The 18996-nt window shown below is 38.2% G+C and overlaps 1 protein-coding gene across 9 annotated transcripts in view; it reads left to right on the top strand.

Moving 5' to 3' along the window:
• The window catches only part of CDK8 (cyclin dependent kinase 8), a 107560-nt gene that overhangs the window by 4960 nt on the left and 83604 nt on the right, over nucleotides 1-18996 (top strand). For 8 of the 9 annotated variants that reach the window (XM_068181233.1, XM_068181236.1, XM_068181232.1 and 5 more), the window contains exon 2: nucleotides 14732-14807. The exons of the other annotated variant lie outside the window; for it this stretch is intronic. In XM_068181233.1, coding sequence (XP_068037334.1) covers nucleotides 14732-14807 — 76 coding nt within the window. The remainder of the gene's footprint in view (nucleotides 1-14731; nucleotides 14808-18996) is intronic. 9 annotated transcript variants of the gene reach the window in all.

The raw sequence follows: 18996 nt of genomic DNA, 5'->3' as shown, positions 1-18996 counted from the left end.
AAAAGATAACAGCATAGCGTCTGCTCTGTAATGTTGTCAAAACCAGTCACTTCTGACCGTTGTAACGTGTTCTGACTGTTGCAGTTGTAGAAGTTAGGATGCTCGTGTAGCGATCAGGCCAAGCTCTGGAATGGATGCAGAAGAGCCTGCTTTTGCTTGCTTCAGGAATTCTGAGTTTTGGTGGCTATTTTTTTTTTTAACACTAAACCACTTTCTGGCCATTCATAAGGTGGTTAGCAGATTAGTTCCAGTTTGTCTGCGTTTATGAGGGTGTATTGATTGAGTTACACTGGATACGTAATCACTTACTTCATCAAGGTCTATATCAAACTGATATTTACTGAGAGGTACATGTCAGATTGAGTCTCCTTTTGACTTCGAGGTAGGGTAACTGAGAGGCATTTTAAAAACTTATTATATTTTTAGTCTCATGCGAAGAGTAAGACAATACAGATGTTATAATTTATGCTATTATAATTAAAGCTAACTGTTTTCTAATTATAATACAGTATAAGCATTTCTTGGCTTTGAGAATTCTCTACAGATTAATTTTCCACATTACATAGAGTTTGGGAGTGCCACAAGTAGAGGTAAGGAGTTAAAATTTTACTTGGTGAGAGGTGAAACAGTGGGGCTGGACTTGAAGCTTCTTGATTAGTTCTGTATGGAGCCTTTACAGGAGTTATATCATGAACCTCATGCTGTTAGTTTTCACTATAAATTTCCAGACAACTCTTGTCTTCTCTCAGTGGTGATTTTGTTGTTGTTGTTTTTGACTGAATGTTTGTGTGTTGATTTCAACTGTTTTGACCCAAATCAGTTGGTGGAGATTGCAGGCAGGTGGTGAGAACCACAGAGCTGGCATGCAAGCCTTTGGCTTCTGACTCCTGTCAACAATGGTGTGGAATTTCTAAATGCCACAAACTTTATTTATGTATGTAATATGTGGTATTATCTTCTTAAAATATATGCCCCGAGTCTCTTTTGGATCCTTCACTGTAGTAATTACAAAGTTCCTAATTAAACTGTATCTACATAATGAGGTAGGCATGCCATATTGCATGAAGTCTTGTGCTTTTACATTTTTCTGGTCAGCCACTCTTTTAACTGTCCTCCATCTTCTTCCTTCCCTTCTCACCCAGTTACATGGCTCCAGGCTTTGTAGGTTTTTAAGGTCATGTGGTTGAGAGAGTCCTGCTGTGGCCTTTGGACCTTATTTGGTGTGATCTTTTGTTATCTTGTCACAGAGGTGTTGATTTATTTTCATACCCTGCAGCAAAGGTGAGTTGGTATTTCATTCCTACCTGAAGCTTATGACAAGTACAGAGAAGAGGCTATGAAAGTAGTGTTGCAAAACAACAACAAAAAAACCAGCAAAGGTCTCAATGTAGTTTGATTCTGGACTTTCAAATTACAGTAATATATGTAAATAGTGGGGGCATGGAGTGGCTATTGCATGTGCGTGATTTCCCATTAGAGAACAGGGGTTAGTTTTTGAGGGTGCTGATTGTACAGGAGACGAAGGTTGTCAGAGAACACTGCTGTTAATAAAAGGCTTGCTTTTCTTTCTGGTAGCCTTCTACTGTAAGGCAATCTTGAATTCAGAGTAGAGGAGCCTGTGTTTTGTGAGTGGATGGGAATAAAGTTTCAGTTTCAGGCTTCATCCTCCCAGTGCTGTACCTCTCATGCTCCTCTCCCCCCACCGTCCCCCATCTTTTCTTTGTGAGCTTGGCAAGTAATGCTGTGTGTTACTGCTATGTGCGGGCTGATAACCATTCAGGAGGGTTTTGTGTTCTGCCTGGCTAGCCTGCTGTTCTCTCTTGTCTCCTTCAAGGCTCAACAAATGGTTTCTGGGACCTTGTCAAGCCCCATAAAATAGCACATTTGGGATTACAGCCCAAGCTTTATTCGTAGTTACAATTTTTTGTTTGGCTACTTGGGAATGAATTGCTAACTTCTGTGTGTTGAGGCTTCCCATTTGAGAGATAGCTGCTTGAATTTGGAAATCACTAGATGATCTTTAAGGTCCCTTCCAACCCAAACCATTCTGTGATTTTATGAATAAATATATTGAATTTTATACAGAAGTATATGAAGTCCTTAGTAGCTTATATAGGAAAGGTGCTGGATATACCATTTAATATTCTGCTTTTTTTTTAACAGAGGATTCTACTGATGTTGCCCTATTGCATTTTTTTTTTTTTTGCATATCCTAGTGACTTAATCATAGGAATATTTGGATGCCAAAGAGTGCTTGTAAAATTATGTGTGATACTCAAACAAAAAGATACTGCTGTTCAGAAAACAGTTTCTATTCAACAGCTTCTTAACAACCTTGAGTGTTAAGTGGTAGTATGGCAAAGCATATTGTGCAGTCAGTTTAGAATTTGCAGGAAAAGAACTGTATAAGCCATGATTAAAGCTGCAGATACTTTTTAAAGGACAAAATGTTCAAGGGAGCATAATGATTTTCTCAACTACAGATGCTAGCCTAAACATCAAAAATTAAAATTATCCTTGAAAAAATGCATGTTTTGTGAGCAGGCAAGAACACAACTAAAGGTCACTGAAACAATCTGCCTGTTTTTCTGGGAAAGCTCTGCTGTGTGCTTGTAACACCTTGCATACAAGATGTTGACATTTGAATAAAGGACACTTGAGAGTTGCTCTAAAAATGAAGACTCAATTCATTACTGTCTGTGTGAAAAATAAGTGCAGCTGAGAACTTGAAATACAAAAGGATCTGAATTGCAGAAAACTCTTGATTCTACTTTGTATTTCTGGCCAAGATACATTTTTGGTGAGAGGCATAGCCTTACCCTGTGAGTGGGGAGCCCTAACTTCAGATGTACTTCCAATTATGGTTTGCATTCAGATAACTGGATAATCCCACAATGAAGCCTTGGAAAGTCAGGTTTCATCAACTGTGTTTTCTCACAGAACTTCTGTGCAAGGTATGGAGCTTGCAATCAAAGCAACTGGAGCAAGCTTTACCTGGGGGGACTTGAAGACAGCAAGGCAGCAAACTTGTCCCTGACTGTAATTTGAATCTTATCTAACTTTTTGTACTTGAACAGCTTGGCTTTCAAAATCTCTCATTTCTTTTTGGGTGAACATCAATCCTATTTAAGCAGGGTTGAACAAAGCAACCCCTCGCAATTAAATGTGCTAACAGTGCCATTCACTGTTATGTTAGTTCCATTGTATGAAAGCCCAACTGGAAGCTTATGTGACTCTGCCAGATGAGTGTCAGATACCAAAAGACATTTAAAAAAGACTAGTTATTGCAACACGGAAAGGTCTGTGGGTAGAGTGTAAGGGCAGGGGAACAATATCATTAGGGCTGCATTTACATCTGCCTGACTTGTTTGCCTGTGCTGTGTTGGATCAGTGAGGCTGCAAAGCAGAGAATACAGTAATGAACGGCTTGTTAGCCTCATTTAATTTAGGTGGGTGCTTTTGGGCGGGAAGGAATGCCAAGACAAAACTTCATGGTAGTGAGTAGTAACTTAGTGAAACAGATAGGGCATGCACAGAGGGGGGATCAACCTGGGACCTGGCCTACACCAGGGTAAGATTAGATGCAAACTGGTACTGCTGAGGGCTGTCTGTGACAAAAATGGGCTGTTCTTTGCTCCTGGAATATGCCAAATCTATACAGGGTTTAAAAAAACAAACCTGCTTGAAGTACCACTTCAGTTAAAAAAAGAAAATATGAGGGGTGGTGGTGGGAGGAGATGGCCTCTCAAAGCTAAGAGAGCCAAGATAGTGACATGTTGCAAGCTACTGGGAGCAGTTTTTGAAGTTTTGCTGGGCTCTCAGTGACTGAGGGTGAGTAGGTACTCTAAACCCATCAATTAAAAAAATGTGACATGCTGAAATAGTAGAATAAAGGAAGCCCTTGGGAATGAGTGTATGTTATTTGAAAAATTAAGTCTTCTGTGAAGGATGAATAAAGAAATAGGAGCTAAGTGAATGTAGACATTATGAAAGAACTTAAAGGATTAGCAATGAAGACAGTGATTGAAGGATCTTTCTCAAACTTAGGTGTTCATGAAGTGCAGACAGTTGTCAAGGTGAGATATACTTTGCACATCAGAAGGAGCAAATTTCTAACCAGAAAGTATAACCCTGTGCTTTAAATTGTCCCAGTTATGAAAAACTGGAAAGGGGCAGTGGTGAGATCAGATTTTAAAAGGACTTTCTGGAAAAGTGGAAACTACTAATTGGTAAGGTGAACCAAAAACAGAGATAGTGGACCCATGATAGGTGCTGAGATGGAAGAGAACAGTCTTGCAAAACACATTCAGCACTTCATAAGTCTATTAAAATGCATCAGTGGAATTAATATGCAGGCCAAAGACAATGCAGTTTATGTGATCTTAGCCATATTTTCAAAAGGCATCCTATTAAGCTTCCTACCAGAGACTAAAGCTGAATTTAGAGATGATCCTTCTCTGGATGGAGAAGTTAGAGATGTGAAATAATGGTAAGAGGTCATTAGTGGTACCTTCCAGGAATCTGTGCTGCTCAGAAGTTTTGTTTGGAAATCACTTGCCATAAATAACTGGGGAGAAGCTTTGCTGATGAGTGTTACTTGGGATACTGAAGGCAAGGACTGATCATGATGGCTTTACCCTGAGTATCACAATCTTCCAGTAACACATTGTACTTGATGTGGAGCTGTTTGTTTGGGAAAATGGTCCTTTCTTTACACACACAAGTTAATTATTGTTTAAGAAAACAATTGTGAAGTTTATAATGACATTTTCATGAAACTGCCGGTTTAATGCAAGCAATTGCTAAAAAGCAGAGAGAATCACAGAACTTGCTAGCAGTGGAATGGAGCACAAAGCACAGTGCCATTGTTGCTTTAAGTCTTATTTTCAGTATTGTAGGTGCTTCTAATCCGATCCCCACAGAACCAACAGCAATACTCAGGAACGTGGAGCAGTATCTGTGTGAAAACTTAAGTCATTCCCATGGACAAAGATTCTTTTGTCTGTGAGAGCAAGGGAACAAAGTCTCTAAAATCTTGAGTGTCATTGAGAAGAAACAGTTGTTCAGTGACTGGATACATTTCTGAAAGAGAATTCCCTTAAGGGCAAATAAATAAGCAAATATAATCTGTGGACTTGTAGCTCCTGCAGTAGTAAGTTTGTGACTGTTAGGCTTTTTTTAAAAGCAACAAATATGTTCCTTCTTCTGGGTAAACCAAGTAATGTCATAGATTTGACTACTGAAGAAAAATGGACCAAAAATAGAAATTACCCAATGAAATGATGGTTTTCTGGAGTGTACACCTGTGCTCAAGCCCAGTTTGTTGTTGATGCTTTGAAGTGCTGTGCTCTCTTTATGCAGCTTCTAGTTTCTGAAGTGGTACAAATACTGAGGTGACTTAAGAGCAATCTGAGAAGAGAAGGAAAGTGTGGATGAATTACAGCAGTCTTTTCCTTTAGAGATAATTTGTGTAGGCACTTGTTGTTTTGTTTCCTATAAAAGTACTGGTAAGACTGCCATGACCTAGTAAAGCACCGTGGTGGAGCTTTGAGTCTGGAGCAGGGGTCTGCTGCCCATCAGCTAATGTCATTGGAATGATCTGCATAATTGTGTGGGTTTAAAACCTAGGTGTTAGGCTGGCTGGCAAATTACAGTTTTGTGTATTACGAGAGGAAAAGATAACCAAATGCCAGGGATTCTCTCCTCTGTGGAAATTTTGTGCCGGTGCTAGTTGCAGGGCTATGGGCAAGATGGGCTTTTTGGGTTTTTTTTTGCCTTTTTTTCTGTTTTTTGAAATATGGACAGCCATACTTCCTGCAGTGTTACCACTAGAAAGCAGGGTGTGAAGTGAGTGGTATCTTGCTTTTTTCTCCTCCATCTCTCTCCCCTACTAATTCCTTTGCTGTCTTTTGCTCTTACCACATACTTTGTTAGTACTGGTTTTGAAATTCCTTGTACCCTGCTGTAAATGGACAGAATTAGCTAACTCATGTTAGTTAACTTACTTAACATTGGTTAACTTCTTTTTTAGAAGTAGCTAACTCTTAGGAAAATGCAGGAGGTGAGTCCTGTCATGGAGTGTGGCACAGATCAGAGCTGACATAACGGGAGGGAATTTTTTGGCTGGGAGCAGCAAGACAGAGATGTTGAGAGAAGGCTTTCTTTTTGACTGCAGCAAATTCTTAGATCAGAAGAACCACATGTACAGTGCATCATTGAATTTACTTGGTTGCTTTGAACTTCCTGCCAAACTACATGTTGTGGCAAAAGTTGTTAATTAAAAAAAATCTGAGAACAAAAGGAAAAAAGGGAATCAGTAATTGCCATTTACCACACCAGCCATCTCAGAAGCCCTTGTGTTTATTGGCTGTTGCTGTTGATGGTTTTTCCTCCAGCTTTGGAAATTACTTTTTCTTTACCCACTAAAAGCTCTGATTATTGGGGGATTTATTTTGAAGTAGAAAGTATTCTTAGCATGAGCCTTGCTGTCTGAAATAATAATGATGCTGTTCTGGCCCAGCGATCTTGCCATATCCTCCTGAGTATTTTGGGAATGGAAAAAAATACTGATGACTTAGCTTGACCTTTAATAATTTCAGTTCTGTTAATGCATTTTCCCCTGGACTAATTTCTTTGTGTTAGCATTGTGGTGAGTAATATGGGCTTTTATTTTCACATGACATCTTGTAAAATCAGATCCGAGTCCATGAAACCAGCTTCAGTGAAAAACTGTGCACCTTATATAATTCTATCCTTTTGTAAAGGTTTTTCTTTTTGCTTTTTTTAAAGTGCACAGTCTAAAAATTGCATATTAAAGTATTAACAACACTCATTCTGAAGCATTTCTTTCAGGACAAGCTATATGGGGGGGCAGCAGGGGGCTAATAGCAACAGTAAATAGTAATGTTTTAACATGCTTCTATGCATTTTATTCATATTTTTTTGTGTGTATCTCTCATTTGAATTTGAAGAAGTAAAGAACATTTATTTCTGTATAGATAGGGAAGCAGTCTGAAATCTCCCCTTTGGGAGTGAGCACGCTTGAGTGTGTGACACTTTAAAGAGGTCCTGATACTGGCATCTGTATTAGAATGGGTGGAAGATGCTGCTTTTAGTGGCAAGAATAAATATGTAAGAAGTCACACTACTTTATGAACTGAATTTATTCTCATCTACTGATTAAGTAGTACCAGCTGCACTTTATTACCTTCTCTTCCTGGAAAGAGTTGTTCCTTTATTTTCATGTTCTCTTTGCAGGTAACTTTGTAGAGGAGAGAAGAGTTGTAAACTACTCTTTTTAGCTGAAATCCTTAAAAAAATAGTTCAGAGTCACAGATTTTCTGACTCGGTTGTATTATTCATAATACTTTCTCATATATTAATATATAAGAGGCTTTCATCACAAAATCTGGGATTTTATCTCCTCTTTGGCAGATTTCTTCCTTGAAAGAACAAGCTAGAATTTATGATGGGATAAACTTTAAGCTGGTTGTAAATACATTTAAATACTCCAGGCTTGAATAAATCTGAACTTTTAAAAATAGTCATGCTTTGGTTGTATGGCACACAGTTTATAATAGAAAAGATAATGTTAACCTATTTCCTGTAGGTTTAATGCGTGTTATAGAACTACTGCATTTTTCAAAATGTTTAAGTTCAGTCAAATGAAGAAGCAGTAATTTGAGCTAATATTTATCTTCTGATTTGGTTTCGTCCAACTTATTTTAGCCAGTTTAACTGAAATGTGCTCACTAGACAAACCCGTGAGTGGCTCTTGTAAAATTAAGTATTTGTAGAATAATCAAATTTTGGAAATTTATATCCATAATATGCATAGAGTATCAGTAAAAGTAAAATAACTTTCAAATCCTTCTTAAACATCTATAAGAGAAGAACATAATTTTAGTTTATATTGTTTCCATATTTTGAAAAATATGTGGCTTTAGCTATTTTGAATTTTTCCAGTGATCATAATTACTTCTGCATGGGGTGCTGCACTTAGCTGGCAAATGTGAATGTACTGCATCCAGCTGATGTGGGAAAAAAATGTAATGGTTAGAAGATAATCTAACGTCATCTTAAATGTGGACGGGAACTACTGTACTTCTGCTATGACTCCTTTTTGTTTTTAGTTAAGTCCGGTGTTCATCTGATCACTCAGCAGGCCACTTCAATGTACTAATGGGGCAGAAAGTGTACCAGAGAAAAATCTGGAAATACCTTTCTGAATAAGGTCAGAACAAGCCCTGAACAAGCTCCTCTCCATCAGAAAATGAGTGCCTGGGCTCTAGCACAAAGGACAGGAGTGTCTGTGTGTATGAAAAAGGGGTTGTTTCAGCAGCAACTCATTGAGTCAAAGCAAGCCATTGTGCAAAACTTCTTGGTATTTTTCAGTTCTTTTTGTCAGCATAATTGGAAAACATTTTGATATATGAAAACCAGCAGGATTTGTAAAAGTAAATTACAGGAAGATGAAGTGGTTGTCATTGCATCATTGTTAGCACAGATATTTTTGAGAGAATTATTTATAGGATTTTGTTCTTTATTTTAGGATTACCTGAAGGTACAGGGTCAGTGATGAGACTTACTGTGTGTGCTCATTAACTTGACAGAAGTTTTGACCCAAATTTGTTTCTGGGAAGTCAGGTGCTTATAGTGTGACTTCTCAGCTGTTGTACCCAGTGGCTAGTATCCATTTTTTTCCCATACAATTTATTTTCTACTGATGCACATAATTTTTGCTATTTGACTGTTAGCCTCTCTCTTCACAGAACTGTTATATCTCATTCTGCAGAGTTATTCTTGTTCAGCATTGTACATTGAAAAGTATGCAGTGGTAACCGCTGGGTTCCATACATTCAAATGTCTTTACAATTTGAAACTTTTCTCATTCTCAGCTGTTGTGACAATGACCCTTAGTAAATTTAAATTTTACTGCATTCTTCAGTTTTAAAGGCAGTTTATGGGCTTGTTAAGGATTAACCTCAGCAGCTCAGCCCCAGGCAGCTGCTTGCTGTCCAGGCTCTCTTATTTGGCCCTGTATGTGTGATGAGGTCATGTCACAAGCTTTGCTAAGGTCAAGGTAACCTCCAGTGCTTTTTCACTGTCGTCTCATTGTATGGGACACACAGGTTGATGAGACACAATTTATCCTTAGAAAATCCTTGCTAGTTGTTCCTAGTCATTTGATTTCCTTAAAGCTTCCAAGGAGGGTTTGCTGCATAACCTTTTCATAGAGTGAGATTTGGCTGGTTGGCCTATAATATCGCTGAACCTTTTGTCCTTCTCAGAGAGGGTCCCGATATTTGCCCTTTTCCAATGACCAGGAATCTGCCAGTGTGCACTGTGACCTTTTGCAGATGAGAGTGGCTTTGCAATGACATTTGCCAGCGCTGTTAAGCACCCTTAAATGCAGCCCACCTGGTCACGGTAGACTTGAGTGTGTCCAGTTTGTTGACATTGTCCCTAATTTGGTTTTCCTCTACTTCTTTCACCAGGACTGTGCCACTAGTGTTGGGAGTGTGTAGTTGTGAAAGTGTGCAGTGATGTGAAAATCGATGCCAAGAAAGCACTGAGAACCTGAGCCTCTTGTGTCCTTTGCCCCTTGGCTCTCCAACACACTGGGTTGGTCGTTAATAGGTACAAAATGCAAAACAGTTAGAACTCCTGGTATAAATAACTTATTCTGGCAAGATTATTTAGTGCACGAATGTGGTGTTGATAATATCTGTGGGAAACAGATAATTCTATTCTCGCAAGTCATCATTTGAATGGGTACCAAGTCTGTCCTCATCTTGCTCTGCTTTCTAGAGTATTATGTGTTCTTATGGTTTGTATTTAAATGTTTGCTGTGGTTATATCATGGGCATTTAGTATAAAGGTATTAAATCTTTCAGTTTCAAAATCTGCATTTGTGCATTTATACGCTTCCCAAGAACTGAATGATTACTTCTTGTAGACTTCATTGGATCTCTTGTATGACTAGAGTGATTCTAATTTATTGAAAAATAAAACCAAAAATTACCACTGGTTTGACTTGGGAGAAGAGACAGGGAATGATGCCACAAAATGAAAATGCCAAGTCTCCTATATGTTATACATTGCTGTTGTGTTTGATTTTCATAATTTAACATGTAGAAATAAAACAAAAGTACACATTTTAGTAGTAGACTTATCTTTCATTATCTGTTTTTTTTTTTAGTTTTAGGGAATAAGAGGCATAAACAGTTAAGAGATTCCTTAGTTTTCTCTAGAAGAGATACTGCATTTTTCGTTCCCTTTGGTAGTTGAAAACTTAAGTGTCTATTTCCCTCACATGTTTAACTGCTGTCAGATTTTGCATCTCCTTCTTTATAGACAAAACTAATCCTACATTGTGACCAGTCAGTTTTGAATTTGAGATTTTTAACTGTAACGTACATTTAGAATGATCATTGCTGATTTAAAGACTTTGGTACTTTATTCTGCTATATATATTACTCAGATGAATTTTGAACTGTTCTGATGATCTGAATAAAGGATACATTGTAGTGTTGTGTCAATACATTTCTACGACATTTTTGGTATGTAAGATGAAATAATTTTTTTTTTAATCTGCCTTTTGTGTAATAGGCCTCCTCTCTTTTACTTATACACAGATTAGGGTTTTGTTTCCCCCAGAGACCAAATATTTCTTATGATGCCGTTGTACTTCCAAATTCAATAGAATGTTAAAAACTACGATGTTAAGAAGCAGCATTATAATAAAAACTTGAAACTCTTAAAGATGGCAATGTTTTGATTTAGTTTGTTCAAGCTGTAAGAGCAACACCTTTTATAGTTTCTTATGGTAATTTAGTAGGTTTTTTTTTTTGCTGTTGTCATTAAAATCTGCTCAAAGTGGTGTTGAGGGTAAGCATTTTTTTCAAGTTTGCATCTCTGATGTTAGTGTTGTCCCTCTGAGGATTTTCCACAAGGTTATGTAGTTTGATCATGACTACAGTTAGTACTGCTGTTGTTAGCAGCAGTGTACAAAGTGAGTTTTCTTATTCTTGGTGCTCTGATGCCGCATTTTACTATTGGGGAGCACCACAGAGTTGAAGATACCAGCATATTTAAGTGCAGGAAAGTAAGAATAAATTGGTATGAAATTAAGTTTTCAGACTGACCAGCTTCTCTAAGCCTACTGATAGGTGCTTACTGGTAGGAGCTGCTGAAGTTACTTAATGTTTAAATTCCAGGCAGCAGGGAAAGAGAACAGATTTTCCCAACATGAGCTCTCTATTAGAAGGAAGAAATTTAGTTGAATTGAGTCTTACTGTGTCCTTAAAATGCAGCCTGCTAACTGGCCCATATGGTTACTCAAAGTTGGCTGTGGAAGATGCTTATAAACAGGACTTCTTTCCATTTTTTTTTCCTTCTTTACTTACTGTTTTTTTTTTTTTTTCCTTCTGTTTTGTCTTTGAATGTCTCTTTATCTTCGAACATCTCTTTATTTTCAGAGAAGGAAATCGCCCATGTCCAAAATCATGGAGAAGCCTTGGGCTGCATTATGATTCTAAACAGACTATTGGCAAAATAGTTTATTAAGATTTTTAAAATAAGCTTGGTCATAGTGTTTGGCACTCCCGCTTACCACTCCCTTTAAAAAGTATTCCCCCAATTCCTTTGGCTTCCAAAGCATTACATTAGGTTTTTCAATGAAATTACATAAAGGTAAAAGTAGGATATTCCTACTCCTGTAAATGGAAAAGCTGGTACTTGTGTATTTGCTAATCATGGTATTTTAGCAGCCTCCGTGTAGAACATGTTAGTAGTGGGTTAGGAATTGGTTTATTACTTTGTATCTCAACTGTGCCAGCACAATTCAGAGAATTTAAGTTTTAGACATCTTTGGTTATTTTTTTCCTCATTCTGGAGTAGAGTGTAGCGTGGTGCTAAAAAATGTGCTTTATCCCTTAACTTATTTTCCTTCTTTTTGCCATGCTTCTGTTTCTTCTAGACTGCATGGGTAGGCTGAGGACCCAGCAGAGGCCACTTAGTCTGGGTTCCCACATGCAGCACCTGGGCAGAGCACAGCAAGGGAACAGTTCATTCCCCACAGCCCTGGGACACTGTGAGGGCAGAGCAAGATTGGGCTTTGAAGCTCTTGATTTCAGCTCTTAAAATGGCCTTTAATGTGAGAAGATTAATTTTCAGAGACTTCATTCATTGCTTTGAGGAGACCAAATGCTGTATTCTTTAAGCCAGCCTGTCAAATTTCAGCATTGAAGCCCGGATTGTGGAAGAGTTAGCATACACAGATGAAAGCGTGTTCTTCCAGTTTTGTTCTAGGAAACAGCTGAGGGTTTTTTCCCTAAAAATTTCCGGAGAAGGTCTGCCATCTGGTATGGAAAATTTTAGTCCAGATTTAATTTGGCAAAAATTTGACCAATTAAAAATAGTTGTACCATCTTAAGTGTATGGCAGGCTTCACTGTTGTAAATATTGCTAGATTTATGGTAGTACCTCATATTAACACTAACTTATCCTTCAAATACCTTGACATCTAAGCAGATGAGCAAGAGGGCAATGAGAAGAACCTTTAGTCTGGCCCATTTTGCTCCCTCTTCTGTCAGTGGTAATGCATGTAACAGCAGCTCTGTGGTAATGCTTCTCTTGAAATAGAGATCTCTCCAAACACCTCAAAACTAAGTAGATGAGCATGTAGGGCAATGAGAATAAGCTATAGTCCAATTTGTTCTGCTTCATATTTCTATTGAGTGACAGCTGGATAGCCATTGCTCGCTAAGGCGGGTAGAAGATAAAACAATTTTTAGCTGTGAAAATTTCCCTCTTTTTCTGTCTGCAGCATTTGAAATCTCTGTGCTGTAAAGCACCTTGGGTTATGTTCGGAAGCTGCTCATGGAGTGGTCCATAACTTCCTTATCTACCGTGGGTTTGTGCTAATTTGATCTTAAATTACCAAAGATCATCAAAAGATCAAATGTGTAATTTGATCTTAAATCTCTGTGCTTTTGATCCCTGTAATATTCTTACATAATGAGTTGCACAGTTCAGTTATGTGCTTAGTATCATAATGGTTTCTTGGTTTGGGGCTTCATGCAACTTGATTTCATCTGAGTTGTGTAGAGGTATGTACTCTGGGGGACTGTGTAACACCTTGTTTTGTCCACATAAGAGTTTGTGCTCAGCATTGTCTCTTTCTCTTCCAGGCTGGCATATTTTAGGGTTTTATTACATGGAAGCTTCTTAATGTCTTCTATTGTTGCCTTCCCTATTCTTTTTTGTCCTTTTTTTGTGTCAAATGCTGTATATTTTCTTGTCTTTTATCTCACTGCATCCATGTAATTGGCCCCTTACTGAAACCTTCTCTTGTCTGCTTGCTGTTTGTTCTTTCTCCTCATTATCCGTGTTCAGATTTTGTCCATTAATTTCCCACTTTTTTCTCTGTTCCCTAGGTGGTAATGAATAGGGAAAAGTGGGTGTTTTAGGTAGGAATAAAGCAAATCAAAGTTTTACAGATGGTGAGAGCTGGAAGAAACAAGTGCATTTGTTCCCAATCCTTAACTACAGCTTTGTTTTATTTGCCTTAAGGATGGTTGAATTTCATTTTTTCAGGGTGGCTCTTCATGGCTGTGAAAGCTGGAGTCATTAGAAATGAATAAGGCTTCTTATGTAACCTAGAGGTTTGAGGCTAGAAAAGTGCTCTAAATATTGAAAGCAATGCTGTTAAGTGTCATGCCCCCCAGGAGTACTGTGGATGTCTGCCCACAAGTGGGAAGGACAAGCACTCCATCTCTTAAAAGTTTTGAGTCTTTGAGGCTGAGAATGAGAAGAATTCAGTACCTTCTTTTGCTGCAGTGTATCTCTTCCTGATTTTGCTTTTGGTAGCTGGAGTTACTAATAGGCTTGCATTTTCAATAAGTGACTCTAAGGTACAGACTGGATGAAGTACAGGGAGGTTACGGTATTGTTTTTACAAGTGGTATGTACATTTGAAGCTGAACAAACTTTCATAAACTCATAAAATGGTTTGGATTGGAAGGGGTCTTCAGGGTCATCCAGTTCTAGCTCCCCTGTCAGGGACAGGGACAGCTTCCACTGGAATCCATTTCTGGATTCTTCAGATTGCTCTGACATCTGGTGGAGTTTTTTTATTAATCTTGGCAGTTTCATTTGCAGTTTGGTACCTAGGGGAAAGAAAATGTGTTTTAATGTGACATTAGTTCTAGGCTGATTAAGAATTTATTAAAATATGGGTGAGACTTACTGTGTCCTAGAGTAATACATTTATGTGAGATAAAGCCCTAGGCTTATTTCTAGTATGTGCTAATTGTTTGCTTTGTTTTCTTTTTAATAAGAGAAGGAAGAAATGGAAGAAGTGTTAATCATTGCATTTAGAAAATAAAGTTTTATTTACTCAATCTAATGAGAGCAGACTTATATTTTAACTTTATCAAGGTGTTGTGGTTAGCTTACAGTTTAGCTGGATATCCAGACATTTAACTAGTAAAGAATTAAAAGAAAATAAGATGCATAATTTCCAATTGTATAATTAAATGTCGTATATAATTTCATATTACATTTCATACATAATTTCATAATTGTGTTAATTAGAAACTGATCTCTGAATGGTACTGAAGACTTCACTTTGAATTCATGGTGCAGTTAAAAACAAACAAACAAAAAAACAAAAAACCAAAAAACAAACAAAAAAAACAACAAACCAAACTTCTTTTTCTCTTCACAGGAAAGATGATAAAGATTACGCTTTAAAACAGATAGAAGGTACTGGAATTTCCATGTCTGCATGCAGAGAAATAGCAGTAAGTAACAGTTGTTTTTACTGGCAAACAAATTTAGGAAAAGTATTTATTTGCATGCATGCTGGGTTTTGTCTGCTCAGTCACATTCAACTATGGGTGCTGTATTTTTATCATAGGAGTATAAAGTAAGTACAAATGTCATGGAAGATTTATTTTATGTACCTGTTATGTTTGGTGTCTAAAATTGACAGTGTTTTTAAGTTGCAATTTACTGCCTGCCTCAGGGCAGATTAGATTTAAATGCAGCAGTTTAAAAACATGATTGGCGTTAGTGGCTTAAATGACACATTTGGTCTGACTTTTAGTATTGTACTTCAGTTATTTTTCCTAAAAAAAATTAGTTCTTATTGGCTTACAATGATTAAAACATTTTAACTTCTGTTTAAGTGAAGATTTCAAACTAAACTGAGACTGTTGTTGCCTTGGAGGCTCTAATACAATCATGAATGCTACTCAAACACTTTGTTTAGTTTTTCAGGTTTGCATTTGTATATTTCATGTTGTTAGAAACTGGTGAATAATGTAGTTAGTTATAGTTTGTGAGAAGCTTGTGAAGAAACAGTGGAAAAATCAGTATTATGAAGCTTACCTGTTGTATGTTCTTATGTTTTACTGCTGCATGGGTTTATTGTTCTTTAAATGTTTCAAATGAAATTGCTTGCTAAAAGGAAATGCACCTAACTTAAGGGTGTGTGTGGGAAGGGAATAGTTTATTTTCAGTCTGTATTCCTCAAGAGTGTAAAACTTCACCTACATTTAATTTTCATTGACTGGAGTGAGTACTAGGCTTTCCCACTTAGTCAAATTCCAGTTGGCTTAGTGAAATCAAAAGCCTTAGCCTGGCACAGGCGGGAAGGATTTGGCCTCCTTCCTCTTGGGCAGCAAGGTCCCCCAGCATTGATGGAAAAGGAGCGGGCAGCAGGGATGCTTTCTCCATGCTCTGAGCTGCTGCAGCATGTGCCTTTGGAAGAGAACAGCAGTACAACTCAGGGCCCATGTAGGACAGGTGTGGTCAGGGAAGGAGGGAGCACAGTGCAAATACCAAAGATGCCAAGAAAGCAGGCATCAAGAACGAAGATAGGCGTGGAGCCCAAAAGCAGATGTAGGGATGAAAGAGAAACCCGAAGCAATATTTCTTGAGCTATAGTTGACTTTGCTTCTAGTTATGCTTCCAGACTTGTGACTTCTAATAATGTGGTTGAATTTTCCTGCAGTTGAATTAATAATTCACCATGGACTTCTGGGTTTGAATTGGTTTCTTGCCATTCTTTTGATGTTGCTGTTTGAAGTGAAGAGGAAATTTTTTTCCCCTCTGGAATAGGGTGTTACTTATTTTAATTCTGTTGAATAGATTTTTTCCACCCTTCTATCAATTAATATCATAAAAGGAGCAAAATGAACCTCCTATGGAAATGAATCAAATTGATGATGATAATAATCATACTGTTTATATTGATGATATGAGTATATGTAACATATGTGAAAATGCTACTGAGTTAACCTGCAGTATTATACCCTGTAGTCTGTACATATAGCTAATAAAATTATTTGTTGCACTTAAAAAGTCAAGGCTGCATGCTAGACTTTGTTACAGTGTGTTCTGGGCTATCCAAATTAACGTCAATGCGTTAAGAGCATGGAGGAACTAGGATGATTTGGTTTGCATATGCGCCATATCCATTTCAGTTTCTCTGGAGAGCTGTGGCTTGTATATTCTACTCGGTGACAATCTGGGAAGAATGTAGCTTGATAGAAATCCCAGTGCAACTCTTGTTTTTACAGCTTTGCCATGGCTTTTGTCTTATGATGACTAACTTCAGTTTTGGAGTATTGAGTAACTTTTATATTTTAAAATGCCCATAACTTACTCTTTTAAGACATCTGTTTGATGCAGACACCTGAGTTGGAGAACAGTGTAAGAAAAATAAAGTATTGAAATTCATCAGTCACAGGGAAAGGTTTCAACTAGGTTAGAGACCTGATTTCAGATGTCTGAATCAGTTATGGTATGAGCTCAATGTATAACTCAGTTTAAATAAGTGATTTGCTTGGGTTTTTTTTCCTTCAATCATTTGAATTTTTATTTTCTTCAACCATCTGTTTACTTGGTGGAGTTAACAGTTACTGTGTTAATTGACTCAATATGTTTCATATCAAGCTAGTTAAAGAGTTGTATTTTTTCCTTATCTTTGCCCCATTCATCCACCATGGTAAACATTTGTGAATCCTGCCTCTTTCAGAGCCTTAACTGAATGTCTGGCTGCTCATATCTTGTTCTCTGCAGATCTGTGCACTGCCTGCTATACTGGGTATCTGTTTTGTGATCTGCAATTTCACTTCTGAGGATTTAAGCAGGCACTAAAAACTGCACATTTGGCACGCCACGAGTGTAATTTGTAGTAGATGGGAGAGCAGAGAGATGGAATGGTGAGAAGATTTGTACAAAAATATGCAAAATGTACAAGCCCAAATGATTGATTCCTCATCTTCTGATTTAATCACGTGGAAGAAAGTCATTAAAGTCTATCCACCTGGAATAGTGCAGCAAATGCTATTTCACAGTTCACAAAGCAGGAGAATTCTTGAAGGCTGTAGAAAGCTGAAGTAGTTAACCAGGCTTTAAACAGAGCTTCAGGATTTTGCCTTGGACAGTTTCCTATACAGAAGTCATAGCTCTTGAAGCAACCAAATCACTTGCTGACATGTGTTGTGTTGATTAGCATTTTTCATTCAGTTTTAGCAGGTTAGCAAGTACTTTGCTTGCATATGTTTCCTTTGGCCAGCGAGGAATTGGCTTAGGCTGAGGTTTTGTTTGGGACTTTTGTTTTGTTTAGTTGAGGGAGCTGTGAGGGTTTTGGTTTTTTTTTTTGTTTTTGTTTTTTTTTTTTTTTTCTTTTTTTTTTTTTCTTCTTTTTACCAGTTTTCCATGTAATTTGTTTATTGGTGTCTGGTTAGGTCAACAGAAATATCCGATAGCATTAATTTTTGTCTTGGCTCTGAAGAGGAAGTGCTGGATGTCATAGCAGATGCTTTCAGTGATGGAAATGGTGAAAGTGACAATGCAGATCTGAGGTGAACAGTGCTGTGCTCTGGCTGTCTCCTGTTTGTGTTGTGTCCTTTAAACGCCATATCCAGTTTGTGTGAGTTAAAACAGCCTTGGGGCTGCCAGGGATGGAACAGTAAACTACAGAACAATAAGCAGCTGGCTTCTCTGGTTATTTTTGCTCTTTAGGTCTGCCTTGGAGGCATTCCTAGGATTTTATGTTTCCTGTTGTAACAAGTGCAGGCTGTTATCACAAAAGATGATGTCCTCTGTGTTGGATCTAGTGATAACGCGAGTGTAGGACGTTCATCTTCGCCGAAGGGCAAAAGAGCAGTTTTGTGGAGTGAGCAAGCAGGGTTGAGGCATCCTTTGGATGTGCTGTTACTTAACAGAACTCCTGTGAAACGGAGAGCCTCTGCAGCAGGCCTGCTCATCTCTGCATCTGCACTATCCCCATGGCTTTCACCTGGACTGGAGGGTGGCGGAGGCAGAAGCACAGCAGCAGGCCCAGCCCCCATGGCAAGTAAGAAGGGAGGTGCTCTTGGTGAATGGTTTTGCCCAAGTTGACCATGGTGAAGGAGGCTCCTCTAGAGAGTAATTGGTGCTTCTCACACACTGGGCCTTCCGTGCCCTGGATGACAATAGTGTCTCACCATGTGAATATCAGGTCTCTCTTCCCTCTGCTAGTGGAAGGGATGGAAGAAGAGTATAAAGGCTCTTTCATAGCCAGTCTAAGGATGACTGTGATCTCTGCAGCCTGCAGCAGCCAGAGGGACCCAATGAGGCAGAAGGCAAAACTGGGTGACACTAGGATTTACCCTCTACAACACCTTCCCCTGGTAAGGAACAAACAGTTCTCCCAAGTGAGCTTGCCTGAAGAGATCCTGAACCAGCTGTGTGGCAATGAACAATAGTTGGGTGTAGGTTCCTCAGGTTATGGAGGCTGTCATGTCCCTTCCATGCTAACAGTGAAAGCAGTTTTCCACAAGAAACACAGAAATCACTTAGATGAGTGCATGTCTTCCTGCTGTCAGAGGAAGCATATTATGGTTTCGTGGCAATCTTTCCATGTAGTGAAAGGTGACAAAGTACTGAGGAAGATATGTTTGATTAGATTCTTTTTGGCATGTTTAATGATTCTCAAAT

This window comes from Anomalospiza imberbis, chromosome 2, assembly GCF_031753505.1.
Source record: "Anomalospiza imberbis isolate Cuckoo-Finch-1a 21T00152 chromosome 2, ASM3175350v1, whole genome shotgun sequence".
Taxonomy (NCBI): Eukaryota; Metazoa; Chordata; class Aves; order Passeriformes; family Viduidae; genus Anomalospiza; species Anomalospiza imberbis.
Note: the sequence above shows the minus strand (reverse complement) of the source record. Positions and strands in the feature narration are given on the sequence as shown.